Here is a 17,922-nt window from a genome sequence, read left to right on the forward strand (position 1 = left end):
TATAATTCCTCCATCAGTTCCCAAGTTTTAGACTGCAAAAGAATCACCTGCAGAGGTTGTTAAACTGCACTCTTGGATCCCACCCTGCAGAGATTCAGCAAATTGCAGTCAAACCCAGAAATCTGCATTTTTAATCTTTATTAGAGTTGTTTAAAATATATTTGTATTTCATTGTTGTGTTGGCATCAAAATTCATATTTGGAGATGTTCTGTCATGTTGCATTAGTATAAAAAAATTTAAAAACTGGCTACAGTACTTTCTGAATTTCTATATAACTAAAATTTTAAGACTACCCTGTTTTAAAATTTCCTTTATTTCCTTAGATCTTTATGAAACAGTTCATCTTTTGCAGATCATAGTGCTTTATTAAAGATTCATGTCTTCTTTTCCCATTCCTTTAATACAAAAAAATTTATTCAGTCATCAGTTATTTTCATCTGACATTTCACTAAGTACAGGATTCATAATGTCAACATTATTAGATCAGTCATTCAAGTGGGTCACACAAGTTTATCCTCATTGTGTTGAATACCCACTCAAAAGATAAGCTGAATAACAGATGCCTCCAGGTGTATACAACAACCACCTTATTAGCTTCTTGAAGTGAACTAGTACTGTTTAACAGGTCAGATTGCTAGTCTACGAAATAAACAGAAAAAGACTCAAGTGTACAGCTTTACATATCATCAAATGGCAAGTTCATTTCAACAAGAACGTCTACAACTAACTTCATTTGTACAAGTTCTCTGCTATCATTGCAAAGCCTCTCCTGAACAAAGTTATAATTTAAAATTTAAAACAAACTTGATGAGATAAAATGTACCAGGTGGCTTTTCTGTAGCAGAAATTAATTACAACCATTTTTCCTCAAGCAATTTTAAAGACAAGCAAAGTTGAAAATAAATATTCAAGCATACAGTAAACTAAAGTCTATATTTAGAAATTCAGGTACAAAGCACGGCAGAGCCGATGAAGATAAGAAGATAATTTAGAAATATAAGCTAGCAATGAAGCAATAATTTCTTTCAAATAGCAGGAAACAAATTCTCCAATACCATTACTTAGATCATTATTTAGTGTTCATCCGTTAATTTTGTTTTTTTTTTTTTAAATCCCCTTGCTAATTATGACATTTGACCAGATATACGAACAAATATACGTTTAATCATACTGGATGAAATAAACAACAATTTAATTTTTGATTAACTCCCTAATGACTTTCCAGTGTTGTATATGGTAGAAAGGTTCAAGAACCTTTGTGGATTTACTTCAATCCCTGCTGGTATTTATGAAAGCTTTTAAAAGCTAAGTTTTGTTCTTACCCATTTGTTGTTCCACATTATTAATGCAAAACTCTTAGTGGGTTGCAAACAAACACTTAAGCTTTGGGTGTTGGAGTGATCTAAGTTCTCAGGAATGCTGTTTTGACTTACTCCAGAGCATCACCTCCTTTCTTCCCCTTGCTCGTTAAAAAAAAAAAGTCTGCAGAATGGTGGCAAATTTCCAAACTTAAGTGAAGGAAAATTAAGATTTTTCAGGCTGGGATTAAACCCTTGGTTAAGAGAAATGCCACTTTTAAAATTTTTATGAAACAAAAAAAAGATGAATTCGGGCTTCCCTGGTGGCGCAGTGGTTGGCAGCCCGCCTGCCGATGCAGGGGACACGGGTTCGTGCCCTGGTCCAGGAAGATCCCACATGCCGCGGAGCGGCTTGGCTCGTGAGCCATGGCCGCTGAGCCTGCGCGTCCCGAGCCTGCGTGTCCGGAGCCTGTGCTCCGCAACAGGAGAGGCCGCGGCAGTGAGAGGCCCGCGTACCGGGAAAAAAAAAAAAAAAAAAAAAAAAAATGAATTCCAGCTAAGTCATATTCTTTTCGAATGAATGAGACATGATGAGACGTTAATGAGACACAACACACTTATCATCCGCAACCAAAAAATTCAATTTCCTGCCTGAAGTTGACTTGGAAAATGGTACAAAGTTTACAGCTTCTTTAAAGGAGTGTAAGATGACATTTTAAAAGCCTGTCAAACAGAAAGCAGTTACATATATTTTACATTCAAAACTAATCTATGGAGCCCATTCCGTTCAATTTAAGAGTCAGCCCCCACACATCTGTGGCTGCTTTCACTGTGTTTTTTGAAAGGGGTACTGCTAGTAATTTAAGCCATCCTGGAGACAAAATAGGTGTGAAGAATTTTTTATATCTTGGATGCTTTAGGTAATTCTTAAGAACTTAAAATGATTTATGTTTTCCTCCTTAATATGAAACTCTTTTATTAACACAGCTTCTGACCAGCAAAGAAATGTTCCTTAGGCACTGTGAGGTTTATTAATGATGGAGCATGAACCCAGGTTTAAGTGTACAATTTGGTTATAACTACTGACAGTTATCAAACACTTATCCTAATCTGCTGAGAGCAAGAAATGCCTTTATGTCACTAATCCTGAGATTCTTGAGGGAAAACTAATTTCACAAACAACTTTTGAAAGAATCCATATATAATAATAATCCTAAGAACTGCACATATTCAGGGTATTAGAAAAGATGTTTTCTTTTGTAAGGCATCAATGATTAAATTAATATATGCCTATCTAACAAAAGATGGTTAATACTCATAAAACCATGAATCTTTTCTTTTAAACTTCTCTAGTTCCTGCTACTTTTACCATCTTAAATAAGAAAAGAATGCCTCTTCGTCTAATCAACTATGGTTATTAAAAAAACTAAGACATCTGAAACTATTAGGCACATCAAAGGTACATTTATGTAGGTCAAGGTTCCCTTCTTAAGGGGCAGATGAGTTACCTGGCACATTATACATATGGAACTGTAAAGATCATCCACTAAATTCAACTTTCACATTTTTAGTTAAACTGAAAGACTTATGTAGTAAATATTCAAATATATCTTATCTTTAGTTACAACTAAATAAGTGTAACATTTTACCAGATAAAAAGCTGGAATTTAAGTATGAGAAACCTTCATACACTGTGCTAGTATTGGTCTCTTCCTTTTAGACAAAAGCCAGTCAGTCATCAATACTTTCAACACAGCAGTTAGAAGATAAACGTCCAAAACAGGTGACTTGGTTGTAGTCTGTAATTTAGCAATTCAATGCCACTGGCATCATAATGCTGTGGAGAGCAAGTGTATCTCCGTATTTTAGTCAGATTTGTCTTTCTTCTTTCCTGTTAAGGGCACTTTGTTTACAACAGCAGAGCCAACAGCTGTAACACCTCCAGCCACAGCAGACACGCCCCCTTTCACCAGCCCTATTCCCATGGAAGGCACAGTTGTAACAGCTGTTTTGGTCACCTCCAGACTCTTTCCACCAATCCAAGCCACACCACCAATGGTGGCACCAACGGCTCCCTTTGTAACACTGAAGATACCCCCAGTCACACGGGACAGCATGCCTGGTTGCTGCTGTGGGTGATCTTTCATTGAACCTAATAAGAGAAAATATCATAAGACAGTCAAATGTAAGTCTTTATAAGAACAGTACAAATCACTGAGTAACCTTCCTAACAACCAGCAGATTGTATTGAAAAGGTCAACCACATAAATACATATCTGATCAAGACATCAATAGCTCTTCCCTCAAGGGTATAGTTGTACATGTTTTTAAAACATCTTGGTCCAATGCTAAGTCTTAGTATCTATGAGAAGAAATGCTTTAGAGACTAGACAACTTTCATAAAATAGAAGACTATTTTAAATGTCTCCTTGATTTATAGTTTTATTGCTTTTAATAAAAACATCTTTATTTTATATCCTAAAAGGAGCATGAAAAAATAAAAAGATAAATATATTTAGCCCTTATTTCCTTGATAGAATTCAATCAGTCATTACTGAAACAACCTTCTTCATTTAAAGCACTGGTTCTCAGGTATGGTCTGGAACCCTTGAGTATCCCCAGGACCATTTCGGGGTAAAAACTGCTTTCATAATAATATTAACATGTCATTTGTCTTTCACTTTCATTCTGTCACCAGTCTAAAACAATTTTCCAGAAGCTAAATGACAGGCAGTAACACAACAGACTAAACACAGAAGACTAAACTGTGAGAATCTAGCTCTCTTCTATTAATCCAAATATTAAAGAGATTTGCAAAAATTTTAAAACCATGTCAGAAATTCTCTGGTTGTCCAGTGGTTAGGACTCTGCACTTTCACTGCCAAGGGCCTGGATTTGATCCCTGATCGGGAAACTAAGATCCCACAGGCCACACGGTATGGCCACAAACAAACAAATCACCCTGCTCACAATTTTTTTTTTTGTTTTGGAAAATAGTTTCATATTTTTCAAAAAATATGTTAATTATGTTAATATGTAATGGGCCTACCGAGTTCTTTTCATAATAAAATACTTAATTTCTGTTTTTATTGTTAATATGGCAAATATCAACAAAGACATAAGCTCTGTGGAATCCTCTATTTTTTTTAAAGTAGAAAGCATCCTGAGACAAAATAATTTGAGAACCACTAACTTAAATATATTTGGGTTTCTATTCTATGTGCTCCTTAATAATGTATTTAAAGAGCTAATATTAGGAAATTAGTAATTATAGGAAATTAGTAAAAATAGGAAAATTATTCATCACTTAAAATCCTGTTACCTACATATAATCTTTTTTGTAACATGGAGAAACCAGAGCTATGGTTAATACTTCCACTGCCTCAGTAATTTTTATAAAAGAGAGTATGTGATTTAAGTATCTATACTCCCAGAAAAGGTAACATCAGTATGAGATATTCAGATTTATTGTCACAAGTCTTTTCTCTTTGGTTTCTTTGTTTGTTTAATAGAGGCACTCAAACTGGCATGTAACCCCAAACTCCAGCATAAAATGACTAGCAGGAAGATTTCACAAAAATTTGCTTCTGCCAGCCTCAAACACACACAGACCTTTTCTCCTTCATAATCTAATGACTCAGGCGGCGACAACACATAAGCAATAGTGTTTTTATTTTTTTAAACTTCATGAAAAAATACTTGATAACTATACAGTTCAGGCTATAACCACTAAAAAGGTATAATCTCACACAAGAAAGGTAAATTCTTGGGTACGTAAGTTCAACTAAGACACCCAAAGCTACTATAACCTAGCAGAATGTGGTTATCAGAGAAGGTAACATTGGAAAACCAACAATATTTGAAAGAGAAAAAAAATATGAAAATTGAGTTTCTTTAAATACACAGACACAAATTTACCTTGAGTAAGATTTTCTTTTCACTGTTTGGAGATTTTACATCCTTTCACAGGAAGAAAGTCTCATTGATTAGTCAAAATAGCTCACTGATGAAGATATAGCAATGGCTAAATTTATAAAACCAACTGTTTAATTGAAACTGAGTAATAAACATAGTTAATATAAAAATTTTAAAATAGCTGAAATAAAAGGCTTAAGACATAGATAAGCATTTGAATATATTAATTATAAAATTATGATGGAAAGGATTACATAAGTGGTCATTCTTTTGTAATCAAGGTTAGTAACACTAGGAAAAGGGGAAAATCTTGATTTGAGGATAAAACAGATAACTACCTCATGCTGAATACCTCATTAGTATTATCCTGCTATGCCAAATTTGGTGTACATGCATTTAATGAAGGCAATTTTTCTTAGTGAAATCAGATACATACTAATGCTGTTGATCTCTTAATTACAGTGTACTCTTTTTTAAAAATTACAGTGTACTCTTAATTACCACCATATAAATTATCCACTTTGCAGACTACTTTTAACAGGTTGCCAATATAAAGACATTCCTGAGGCTGTTCTCTTCCTTAACAATCATGCTCCTGGACAGCCTTTATCTCTTTCCTGACTTCTTTCTCATAAGTCCTTCCTAACTTTCTCACTGAGCCCTAACTTTTCTTTTCAAAACTCTAGACTACTAGTCCTTAAAAATAAAGGGAGAAAATAAAGAAAACAGCTACTCTGTTTCTGTACATAGTGAGGACATGCATGTGTGCATTTAGTGTTTCCAAAGATTTTTGAAGGTAAGAATAAAATGATTCCTGATGTCACAATTTTCACACCAAAAATTAAATTAAGCAGACACTAAAACCATGTATTAAAAAAGGAAGAGTTACCCATTATAATGTAATGAATAACAGGAGTTTAACAACAAATCTCAAGTGCCTCTTGAAGTGAGTTTTCGTATGCATGACATAACCTAGTCCATCCTTCCTCTGCACCTCACCCAACTCTTTACAAGTGAAAGGATACTCGTGAAATGGTCTTAAAAGAGTAGCAGAAAAATATTGATAGACCTTATATAAAAGTTACATTATGTCCCCATTTACCAATATCTATGCTTTCTTATTAAAAGCTAAAAATGTTTAAGTATTTTTGGAACACATTTACTGACAAGGAAAACAGGTTATGTTACTTTAAAGTTAATGAAAACAATCAGAAGTTTAATTCACTAGGATTTTTTTCATTCTTAGTATTACAGATGCGTACTTACCTTCTGGTGGTTCATCACTAAGGTATGATGGGATTTCTTGTTGATTTTTATCTGTCTGATTCATGATGTCCTAAAAAACACACACATTTCATTTTAATTTCAACATCTGAGACTACCTCTTTTTATATGCTTGATCAAGACTTAATCAACTTTATTCAGATAAACAACATTTTACTTATTTTTTTTTATTTTGGCTGAGCCGCACAACCAGGGATTGAACCCCGGGCCACAGCAGTGAAAGTGCAGGATCCTAATTACTAGACCACCAGCAAACCCCTGATAAACAACATTTTTAAAACAACCATAACAAGACTACTTCACCTTGTCTGTCTTCTACTTTGTGGTGTCTGAGAAATACTTTCAATTATACTAGTGGACAACATAAATCTTATCTCAAATCAAGCAAAGATTGGCAGGCATGGTACAAGCTTTCCTATGTTGTTACTGCTGCTTCAACTGAAATTGAAAATTACCAACTGAAAGAAAGTTGGAAGGTGGGGGTTAGCAGACAAAAATTTTAAGTGCCTCCTCCTACAGAATTTATTTCACAACAGACTCAAAGAAAAACCTATACTATGAACTAAAAAACATGTTCTATCTGAAAATTTCCTCAAAAACATGACATTCTTCTCCTATAAAGATGACAGCACCAATCTGAATCACTAAGAGAAGAGAAGGATTTTGATTACTTTTTTTTTTTTTTTCCGGTACGCGGGCCTCTCACTGTTGTGGCCTCTCCTGTTGCGGAGCATAGGCTCCGGACGCGCAGGCTCAGCGGCCATGGCTCACGGGCGCAGCCACTCCGCGGCATGTGGGATCTTCCCGGACCAGGGCACGAACCCGTGTTCCCTGCATTGGCAGGCGGACTCTCAACCACTGCGCCACCAGGGAAGCCCATGATTACTTTTTTATTGTTACTTTTAGAACTCGTATGAACAGAAGTAGCAAAAGAATTCAAAATCTACTATAATATATATATATATATACTATAGACTACGTCTAAGTACAAGTAATAACGGAAACTAAGAAATAAAATAAGCTATGTTGGGATGAAGAACACATAAACTTTCTTTTCCCAATCTCCTTACTATCTTAAAATATTTGATTTTATATTCCATTGACTAAGTAAAGACTAAAACAAGTCAAGATTGGTCTAAAAGCTTTCTTGCTTGGCCAGAAAACTAGGGTTGTGATCCCAGTAGTCAACTAAGTATTTCTTAGTCATAAAACCATGAAGCCTAAATTATTGTATCTGTACATATATAATACAACAGATTTTAAAGGATATTGTAAAATCCTGCCATCTGCAAAACAACATGGATGAACCTTGAGGACATTATGCTAAGTGAAATAAGTCAGACATAGAAAGACAAATACTATATTATGTCACTTATATATATGGAATCTAAAAAGGCCAAGCTCATAGAAAGGTGGTTGCACGGGGCGGGGGAGGGGGGGTGTGGGGTAGGGGAAATAAGACGTTGGTCAAAGGGTACAAGCTTCCTGTTACAAGAGGAATAAGTTCTGAGGACCTAATGCACAGCATGATGACTGTAGTTAAACCTACTGTATTGTATACTTGAAAGTTGCTACAAGTAGATCTTAAAATATTCTCACCATAACAACAAAAGTAATTATATGAGTTGAAGGATGTGTTAACTAACCTTAATCTGGTAAACATTCTGCAATATATATGTGTATCAAACCATTACATTATACACCTTAAACTTACACAATGCTGTATGTCAATTATATCTCAATAAAGCTGGGGAAAAAAAGAATATTGTGAAAACTACCAATGTACTTTAATACGCTGATTAAAAATTTATTGAGTACCTACTAAGGGTCATGTTTTAGGTGCATAGGATATAGCTGTGATCAATACAGACCAAAAAACTCTCTGCCATCATGAACATTCCATATTGGCTAGTGGGGAAGACAATAAATACATATTCAAAGAATATACTGTTTATCAGATGGTGTTAAATGCTATGGAGAAAAAGGCATGAAGGGGAAGAGGATGTGATATTTTAAATGGGAGAGTCTGTGAAGGCTTCATTATGGTGACATCCCAAAGGAGGTTAAGGATATAAGGTATCCTTTCTGCCTTGAGGGCTCTTGGGTCAAGAGCCCTCAAGACAGAAAAAACAGTAAATGCAAAGGTCCTGAGGTAGGAGCTTACTACAGACAAGAAGGAACAGCCAGAAAAATGTGGCAGGGGCTGCAGCAAAAGGCAGTAGAAGAAGAGGTCAAAGAGTGAGGTCTGGATGACATAGGCCCATATAGGCCATCGTGGCAATTAGTTTTTAACTCTGAGATGGGGAGCCAGTGAAAGGCACTGACCAGAGGGGTAATGTGTTCTGATTTACACTTTTTAAAGCTCATTCTGGCTGTGTGGGGAGAACAAGCAATCAGAAAGCAAGAACAGAGACAGAAGGACCAATTGGGAGACTTAATGTTTTCAAGGCTCACACGTATTGCAACGTTTATCAGAACTAAATTTAAGTGGTCAAAGAAGGGTCAGGGAAGTTCCCCTTTCCTTTATGACTCCTACTGCTTTCAGCACCAGATGATCAGAAAAAAAGTCATGCATATTTCCTTCTATATTTCAATAATTCAGGCAAAAAACACTGGTGGCAAATGAGGGTGGCAGAGGTAGCAGTGTGAGAAGTGGGATTTTTCAAAGGTAATTTAACTTCATGTAATTCAACTTGAAACATCTTTAAAACCTAAACCCTGTGTAACATGGGACCTCACTGCACCCCACAGCATCCAGCAGCATACGTCCTGTGCTTAAATAAATATCTTTTAGTTGCTCTAGTGAAAACCCTGACTCAGACCACTGATCAAGAGCACCTAATCTTATGCTGGTCTGGTTTGTCAATTTAGCATTATCATCCCATATACAGTTAAGATTTTAAAAGTAACAGTAAAGATATGTCATCTCTGACAAAAAAAAACCAAAACCTGAGAGTATCAGCTGATGCATTACTGGGAGAAAGAGTTCCTGATTAATTTGCCTTAATTTTAAAACTCCCTTAAGCCAGAAATTAAATTAATTAAATTTATTTCCATTCATATTTATATTTCTTTAATTTATCATCATGGTAAGATCATGAGAAATTATACAGTGTAGTGTTTAAAGTTCTGGAATCAGAGAGCCTGCAGCTGAATCCCAACTTGACTATAAACTATATGGCTGAGGACAAATAACTTCATTAGATCCTTGCTGTTCAAGAAATAGAAATTAAAGATATTCTAGCCCTAACTCTAAGATGAGAATACTATTTAACAATTCAAAACAAAACATGCAGAAGCTCCTGGCAGAATGGCCAGAAGTGTGTGTGTCCCTTCCTGAAGAATAACTATTTTGGAGTCACTTTCTTCCCCATTGGACTGTTAATTCCAAAAGGAGAGACACTTTGTCTACCTTACTCAGCACTGTGATCCCAGTATCTGTATACCAAGAGATCATCTGGCTGATCAACTAATCAATAGATATCACAGTATTCTGTACAGAAATATAGGGATACTATATACACACATACATCTTACATATTTTAGCTGGAGTTTTAAAACAGGTGTGCTAGTAACTGCATATATTTTAAAACTGCTTTTCTGTATATATCCCACAAATCTCTACCAAAAGTCTTAACCTTTTCCTCCTAATACAGAATCCCTTTTTTTAAAAAAATAATTTTTCCACATATATCTATCTTGTAATTTAAAAAAGAAAAAGACCATCATTTTAAAAGAGTAGAGCTGCAGACAACTACAAAATCTCTTAACTGGCCTCCAAGCTTCCGCCTGTGCTCTTTCTTCAGTCTAGCCATGTCATACTCTGCTTAAAACCCTCCAACTGCTTCCTATTTTGCCCAGAATAAAATCCAGAGTCCTTCCCTTTGCCTTTGAGGGCCCAACATCTAATACCCCGATAGCATCTCCTACCACTCTGCCTCTTGCTCAATCCAGCTTGACAACATAGGCTTCCTTGCTCATCTTTTCCTGAAAGGCTCTTCCCCAGTATATGTACCTGACTTGATTCCTTACTTCCTTCAGGTCTTTGTGCAAGTGTCCCCTTCTCAGAGGTCTTCCCTGACCACCTTATAACAGATTAGCACCCTCCTTTCCCTATCATTTTCTCCTAACACACTGCTCTATTTTCTTCATTGCTTTTACTGTCACTTGATATATATGTTTACTTTGTGTCACTCACAATTAGAATGTAAGCTCTATTGCAACAAAGCTTGGTTTTGTCACTGCTCCATTCCCAGAGCCTTAATTAATGCCTGATGTGTGGGGATACTCAAATACTGACTTTTTTGTATGAAGCAGAACATAACTTGGGTATTAATGTGAGATAAAAGGAGAATATAGGGTGTAAATTTTCTAGCATGAGAAACTAAATAGAAATGATGATGAAGACAGGACTGGAGAGGAGAAGATGGACATTTTTTTAAATGTTTATTGCGGCAAGAACACTTAACAAATAAGTGTACACAGTATTGGTGACTAGAGGTTCAGTGAAAGGACTTGTTCTTGAACAGCCCTTTGAGATGCCTTCAGGCCATCTACAGCAGACTTTTAGCAGGCAATTGTATTTAAAAGGGCCTGAAAGTCAGCTAAAGTGAGAGTAAGAGTTGAGGTCCTGAGAATGGTCTGAAGTGATACCTGAAGCTGCAGGGGGTGAGTGATATGATCAAGGAAAAGAGTAGTAAGAGAGCAGACCGATAAGCTTATATGGACTGTTCATGTTTAAGAGGTGAGCAAAAGAGAAGCCAGCAAAAACAAACATAATACACCTGAAGATAAACAGTCAAATGAGACAGCCTCATGGAAGGCAAGAGATGAATTTATAAGCTTCCTAAAGATACATACAATGCAAACATTAAAATAATTTATGAAGATCAAATACTATGGATAAATGTTAATGTTGTATTTAGAGGATATAAAAGACATGTATCATATGATACTATTTTTTTTTAAGTGCACATAAAAAGACTGAAAGTAAATATACCGAAGTGCTAACAAAGATTGCCACTAGAGGGTAGAAATTATACATATGGGGGGAATAGATATATAGTATTTCTACATAGAGAGAAATATATATACTTAACATCTACATTTTAATATTCTACCATAAACATGTATTGATCTTGTAATTAAAGAACAATACATATTTTTAAGTCTTAGAACTATCAGTGATACTCACAAAGGATATTTTTAAAGATGATATAGTTCATCTACCTAGTTACTGTAGGTAGTTATTGTTATCCTCAAATCAAGCTGATCACCTAAAAAACAATGTTCCTGAATCACAAACCGTTTTATTCACGGTTATGTTCCCCCACTCTCCCCCAGCCCGCTCCTGACAGCACACAAAGACCTCCACTCTTACAGCTCTTTTCCCTGATATACAGTTTGAAAATCTTATTTATACTCTTACCATTTTTTTCTTAAGTACATGTTTTGGTTGTAAGCTGACACACAGTATTTGTGTAATAAATGGGATAAAAATATCATCTGTATCCACATTAACTTGAAGCATCATAAGATGCATACCAATAGATGGTCCAAATTTTTGGTTTAAAAAACAAAAAAGATAACTTCAAGCTAGATTCATGCTCTTCAAATGTAGTTCTTTAAGAATAGGCAGTGCTATTCCAGGGGCTTCAAGAACCACAGGAGAGACATGAATTTTACTACACAGTAATTTAAAATAGTTTTGCTTTTAAATACACACTAATTAAAAAGTTAAATGAAAAGTGCTTGGGAATTTTTTAAGACAACTAGACTTTCAAGAAATTTTGTTCTTGCCTGGAGCCTCTTTAGGGTATACTCTCAGATTCACCAGCTCTCTCTTCCCTGCCCAACGACGCTCCCACCTCCCCTGAGTTTATGCCGCTCTTAAATTACATTCAGTTACGTTTACTAGTGTTACCAAGAGTTGCAAACAGGATTATCAATAAAGTAGAAAATCTGGAGTTGTGTAGGCCAGAAGCCTGGCTACCTAGACCAGAAGAAATTGGCTTTGAAAGCCCTAAGAGGCCACAGAGATTGATTTTTGTTTTGTATACATATATTTTAATGTTTAAGTTTCTTGTATATCACTCGTATTAACAGCAAGTATGTAGTATTCAAATTCCTACAGAACTCTTAGGGTAATAAAAATTATGCAAAAGCTCTAAGTATATGGAATATATTTTTCTGAATCCCTAATTTGATCATAAGACACCAAGTTACCTTATAAAGGTATTTTTGCTAAAATCCTTAACTATCTGTAATGCCATCTATACTTTTTACTCACATAAACCTTTCCCAACCTCTACATACATATATGTGCCATATTTTTAGTGATATTACCTCTTTAGGATACTATCACTTTATCACTAGGAGAAATGCTTTTTATATTACCATGCTGTTCATTATCATCATTACATTTTTTTTCTCTTAAATTAGGAATTGTGAAGACAAATATGGCCCTAATCTCCTAAAACTGGAAGAGGTAAATAATCTGCTTAGTAAAATTTTAAAGCACACACGTAAATAGAAATAACAACTGACAGTAAAAGTATCAAAAAGACCATTTAAAAATGTTACCCCCTTAAACAACATTATTAAATTCTATGCAAACCATCTGCCCTAAACTCAACATATACTTGGGTCCCTGCTATGTGCCAGGCACCCTGATAGGCACTAAAGGTTTGAGTGTGATTAAACACACAGAGGACTACACTAAGCCAGAGTTTACAATCCAGTGGTTATATACTTTACCAGCGTTTATCAATTTAGTTGCATTCAAAACCAAAAAAAAGTCTGCTCAATAGGAGGAACTCATAATGCACAGAAATTTCTATTAAAAAACATAGTTTCTTAAGGAAGGCAATAAAAACAGAAAACAGCCTTGAGATCAGGACAAATAATTTAACTTACTCTGTGGACATAAATCAGTTTTACCATTTGGTCCTGACATGTGAACAAACCATTACAGTACCAACGAAAACTGGTCATGTTTTTTTTTAAAGAAATTATGAAATGTGAAAGAGTTCTTTGCTATAGACTGCAATTCATCAGCAGTTCCTTTAAGCATTTTAGGCCAGGGAGAAATAATTCTTGTCCAGCTGGTAAATATATTGAGCAAGGATTTATAACAACACTATTCCCTAGAGGGTAATTTCTTCTAATAATAGAAATAAGTAAACAATGGACCCCCCCTTTTTTTAAAGGAAAATAGATGAATCAATGTTGTGGATATCTGTAACATTTTATATATAAAGTTTTCATTAATAATAAAAACAAAATCTGAAAACAGTACTCAAGTGTGCCTATGGCAACACCCCTCTGTGTACCAAGGGAAGTTAAGAAGCACTAATACATTTTCTATGAAGCCTAACTACAAAATACAATGCACAACAGTTTACCTTCAAAGCCACTTCAAAAATTTCTTATTAAACAGTAACTGCCAATTTCCCTATAAGAAAAAGACTATAAATGAATTAGCTAAATTTTTCTACATATTTTATATATAGGAACTTTGCCACATCCTCACTCCTATGCTTTAGCTTCTTTGCCAAATAACTATAAGGAGCTTCAAAAAATACATTTATACAGAGCTTTAACTCACATACACCAACAAACTGCGCATATTAAAACACCAGCTTACTGTTTTTAGGCTTCTCTAGTTAACCAACTATCCTGAACAGGCTGCTTTTAAAAATGGCCCCTGCCCATTAAATCAACAGCAAGTGAACTACAAGAAATGCACTGAATGTGGCAGGAAAGAAAAAGTAATCTGTCAGTAAAACTTACACCTAGTGACAAGTAACAACTGACAGTATCAAAATGGCAATTTTTAAGTGTTGCCCTTAAATGAAACATTAAGGAGAATTACAATAACCTATCAAACCAAATAACCAGTACACCAGTCATTTTCACTACATTATACCTCATTAGTTCAACAGATATTTGTGTCCCTACTATGTGTCAGACACTGTGTTAGACACTGAAGTTTCAGCCTGAACGAGAATGTCAAGGCCCTACTCTGAGGGTGTTTATATATAAACCAGTAAGATACCTTCAGGAAGTAGCAAAACAACAACTACTCAATGACTAAAACAAAGAAAGGTAAAGATTTTCCTGGAGTTTAAAAGAAAAAAAAAAAGCGAACCACACACAAGAACTACTTACACTTTTCTAACGATGTTCTCTAAATAAGGGCATATTTTTACTGAGCTTGCTTTCTAGTACATATGTTATAAAAAAGACTAAAGAAATGAAAGTGAAAAAAATCAAAATAGGATGCATGAGTTTATTAAAAGTTACTTCCTTCTTTCTTTAAAAAAACAGACATGGACACATAACACGCAGACATATACCTGTTGATGTGATATCAATATTCCTCGGGAGCCCTTTAGAGCACCCAAACCAGTAGAAGTTTTAAAGGTTAAACAACAGTATAGAACAAATAATCACAGATAGTAAATAAAGTGTTTTCATTTGGAATTAGTTCACAAGGGCAGAATAAATCAAATAAACTCTCCTCGTTCTCTAGGTGTTTCTAAACCTTTGCCGGTGGCCCCTTCCGGAGCCCCCCTGCCCCCCACTGATCCCTTTGGGCACTAGCAAGTTTCCTTTTTTTTTTTTTTTTTTTTTTTAAGCAGAGGGAGTGACGTGGCAGGATAGGCAGAAAATGACCCTGTAGGAGCCCTGGCTAGGGCTGAGCTCAGCACCTCCTCCCTCCGCTCCACGCTGTACACCCAGCAAACCCCACTCCCACAGGGTTCCAGAATTCCTATGTCTTCTAACGTACAAGAGGCGATCTGTTTAGGAGAGGGGACCTGATCCTAAGTGAGAGCCTGGGGACCAGTCTTGAGGCTGCGTGTGCATAGCAGGCACGGTTTTTATTTAGACTCGGGAGGCAGTGATGGCATTGGTGGGTGCTCCAGCAGTCCCCCAGTCACCCCCTGGCGCAGTAAGCGCCTCTCTCCACTGCTACACTTCCCAGTTCAGGTTAGGTGTGGGGGTAGGGCTACCTGGGAAGAACACTGAGACTGTCCACTGTTGAAGGATCGTGTACTTGAACCCAAGAGAGTGGTTTATCAACAAGTTAGGAGTTAGCGGGGCGGGGAAGCCCAGCACGCAGCCCCTCTGCCGCATCCCTCTCCTCTCGCAGGCTGCTGGCGCCCTCCCACCCCCATTTCCCCGGTCTGATACCCCAGGAGCTAAGAAGTCAGGCGGAAGCGTCCAAGGAGGGTCCCCAATCTCAAACCACGGCGGGTGAGTCAGAGACACGTAAAAGGGGGTAACCCGGCCAGCGAACCTCCACCCGCCCCCAACATCGTCCAGCCCCTCCCCCTTCCCCGCTAAGCAGCAGCCCACCCCCGCCAAAAAAAAAAGGCCCCGCTCCGGGCACCCAGGCCAGGGCAGGGAGACGGTGAGGTGCAGAAGAGCTAACAGAGCTAACGGAAAAAGGCAACAGAAAGGAGGGCAGGAAGAAGCCGGGACGGCGCTCCCTACCCTCCCGGCCCGACTTACTCACCGCCGGGTCGGGGGCCGGCGCCGGGGCCGGGCGGAGGAGCGGGCAGCACCTAGGAGGGCTGAGGCGGCCTGAGCGGCGAGCACAGCCCGGGGTAACTGCGGGCTCCGGAGACGCCTCCTCTGGCAGTGGAGCCAGAAGACAAGGTTGGCGACGGTGCCTTCTGGCTGCGGACGTGGCGCCGGACGCGACCCGCCCCCTCCACCGCCTCCTCCGCTCCCGCCTCCTCCCGCGACTCGCGCTCCGACGCGCACGCGCACCCCGAGCCCCTCCCGCTCCTATCCGGCACACGCCCACCCGTTTCTCGAACTGCCCAGCCCTCCCAGCCACCCCCAGCCTGTCGCCTCCCGACGTGCGCACGCGCCAGGATACCTCCCGCCCCGCCGGCCAACTCCCGCCCCTTCGCCTGCCTGGTGGCACCGCGAGAACCCAGGGCCGGCCTGTGCGGACCTCCTCCTGGGCCTCCCGCCCCTTTTCCCCGCCGTCCAATCAGATCGGGCGAGGGGCACGGGGCCTCGAGAGCCCGTAGGCGGCGGCCCTGCGGACCGAGCAGTAACGACTGCGGCTTCCAGAAGTCCCCGCGAGTAACGGTCGATCCGAATTCTGAGTCTTCGCTCTAGAGAAGATGAGACGGTCGCCAGTTTCTCCGGCTCTTCGTCCGGGGCCTCGACATTCCCTTACCTGCTTCCCCTCAGGGGAGTGACGAGCTAGGCCTGCTCTCCGCCCTTCTCTTCGGGGCTCTCTACGAGCCTCTGTATACTGTCCAGGTGACAGGGGTGACAGGAGAGACAGTGCTCACTTATTGTTGTTGAGAGACATTACTCATTTATTATTGTTGTTGTTACCATTATTATTATTTGAAATCTCCTCTGCCCTAGAATTGAGCTTCTTGAGAGTAAGAACTACGGTTCGTCGTCGTCACCCACCGCTTACCGCAGTGCTGAGGGTTCGCCAGGCGCTAGCAGTTTGCTGAAGAGAGTGGGTGTTTATAGTGAAAAGAGAAGTGAGTTGGAAATTAGAAAACCTGGCTTCGCGCGCCTCCCTCGCCATCTGCCGCCTGGCGCGGCGCCTCTTGAGGTCTCCCCGCCTAGGCCGAGGCTCTGCTCGCCGTTCTGGAAGGTGTTGAGAAGAGTGTAGCGGTAAGAGGATAGTGTCTGGACCTAAACCCCTTGTGAGGTGAGGCATCTGTTAACTTTTCTCTGCCTCTCTTTGCACACCTATAAAACGAAGATGACAGGAAGTCCATCATAGGTTTTTCGAGAGAATCAAAGGAGATGGTGGGTGTGAAAGGGGTCTGTAAACAATTCCTGTGTAGGTGTGAGATCTTCCTTCACAATTCGGTTAGCAAGACAAAACATACCCTCATGTGTGTAAATAACCTTACAAAGTGTTTCTTCGAATGCAGAATAATCAGGGAGGGGCAACTGAAGGATATGTATTGACAAGACCCAGAAAAGGACATGTTAACCAAGGAAAGAGCTGCCTTTGAGCCAGGTCTTAAATAGAGTGGACCAAATATAGTCTGTGGTTCCAGCCCAATGACCGATTTTTCAAAGCAGCGGCTTAAATCCACTTAGACCATTGTTCTGAGACTGTCAAGATATTTCAGTTTTCCAGACCTTAAAGGAGAAATGAAATAATCTTGTTACTCTATGATTTGGATGGTTAGCAGGATCTATGGTTTGTTGTGTTTACCCAGCATGTGAAGAGGTGCGAAGCAACTCTATTTTCTTGTTATCACAGAAACCACTTAATATGTGACCTTTCCAGCATTAATGCTAGGCAGACTTTACTGGCACCATTACCTGGACTATTTTTGGTTTTCTTTTTTCTGCCCCAATCCTTCTTAATCTTTTCTGTGATATAATAATGATAACTAAGACTTATTTAACGTTAAGTTTCTAACA

At 38.4% G+C, this 17,922-nt stretch overlaps 1 protein-coding gene and 1 long non-coding RNA gene across 10 annotated transcripts in view; one reads left to right on the top strand and one right to left on the bottom strand.

Annotated features, from left to right (window-relative positions):
- Nucleotides 1–345: 345 nt before the first annotated feature.
- On the bottom strand, nucleotides 346–16,206 carry TMEM263 (transmembrane protein 263). 2 transcript variants are annotated; one of them, XM_004329687.4, is made up of 3 exons: nucleotides 16,019–16,206; nucleotides 6,481–6,550; nucleotides 346–3,451 (listed from the first exon to the last, which is right to left on the bottom strand). In XM_004329687.4, the coding sequence occupies exons 2-3, from the start codon at nucleotides 6,542–6,544 to the stop codon at nucleotides 3,165–3,167; spliced, it is 351 nt and encodes a 116-aa protein (XP_004329735.1). In that variant the 5' UTR covers nucleotides 6,545–6,550; nucleotides 16,019–16,206; the 3' UTR covers nucleotides 346–3,164. The 2 variants fall into 2 exon arrangements, with proteins under 2 accessions (XP_004329735.1, XP_073644337.1); XM_073788236.1 differs by lacking the exon at nucleotides 16,019–16,206 and adding an exon at nucleotides 5,218–5,259.
- Nucleotides 16,207–16,496: 290 nt separating this feature from the next.
- LOC117314177 (uncharacterized) overlaps nucleotides 16,497–17,922 on the top strand; it is a 118,987-nt gene continuing 117,561 nt past the window's right edge. For 5 of the 8 annotated variants that reach the window (XR_012324214.1, XR_012324217.1, XR_012324216.1 and 2 more), the window contains exon 1: nucleotides 16,499–17,191. This is a non-coding gene — a long non-coding RNA (uncharacterized lncRNA). Of the gene's footprint in view, nucleotides 17,192–17,922 lie in introns of all 8 variants that reach the window. The other 3 variants (XR_012324215.1, XR_012324218.1, XR_012324219.1) reach the window with 3 other exon arrangements.

The sequence above is a fragment of the Tursiops truncatus genome, chromosome 11, assembly GCF_011762595.2.
Source record: "Tursiops truncatus isolate mTurTru1 chromosome 11, mTurTru1.mat.Y, whole genome shotgun sequence".
NCBI classification, from domain to species: domain Eukaryota; kingdom Metazoa; phylum Chordata; class Mammalia; order Artiodactyla; family Delphinidae; genus Tursiops; species Tursiops truncatus.

Bases quoted from the DNA above. Each gene is read 5' to 3' on its own strand.
- TMEM263 (XM_004329687.4), bottom strand. From the start codon at position 6,544: ATGAATCAGACAGATAAAAATCAACAAGAAATCCCATCATACCTTAGT. The intron at 3,452-6,480 runs GTAAGTACGCAT...TTCTCTTATTAG, and splicing joins TAGTGATGAACCACCAGAAG to GTTCAATGAAAGATCACCCA.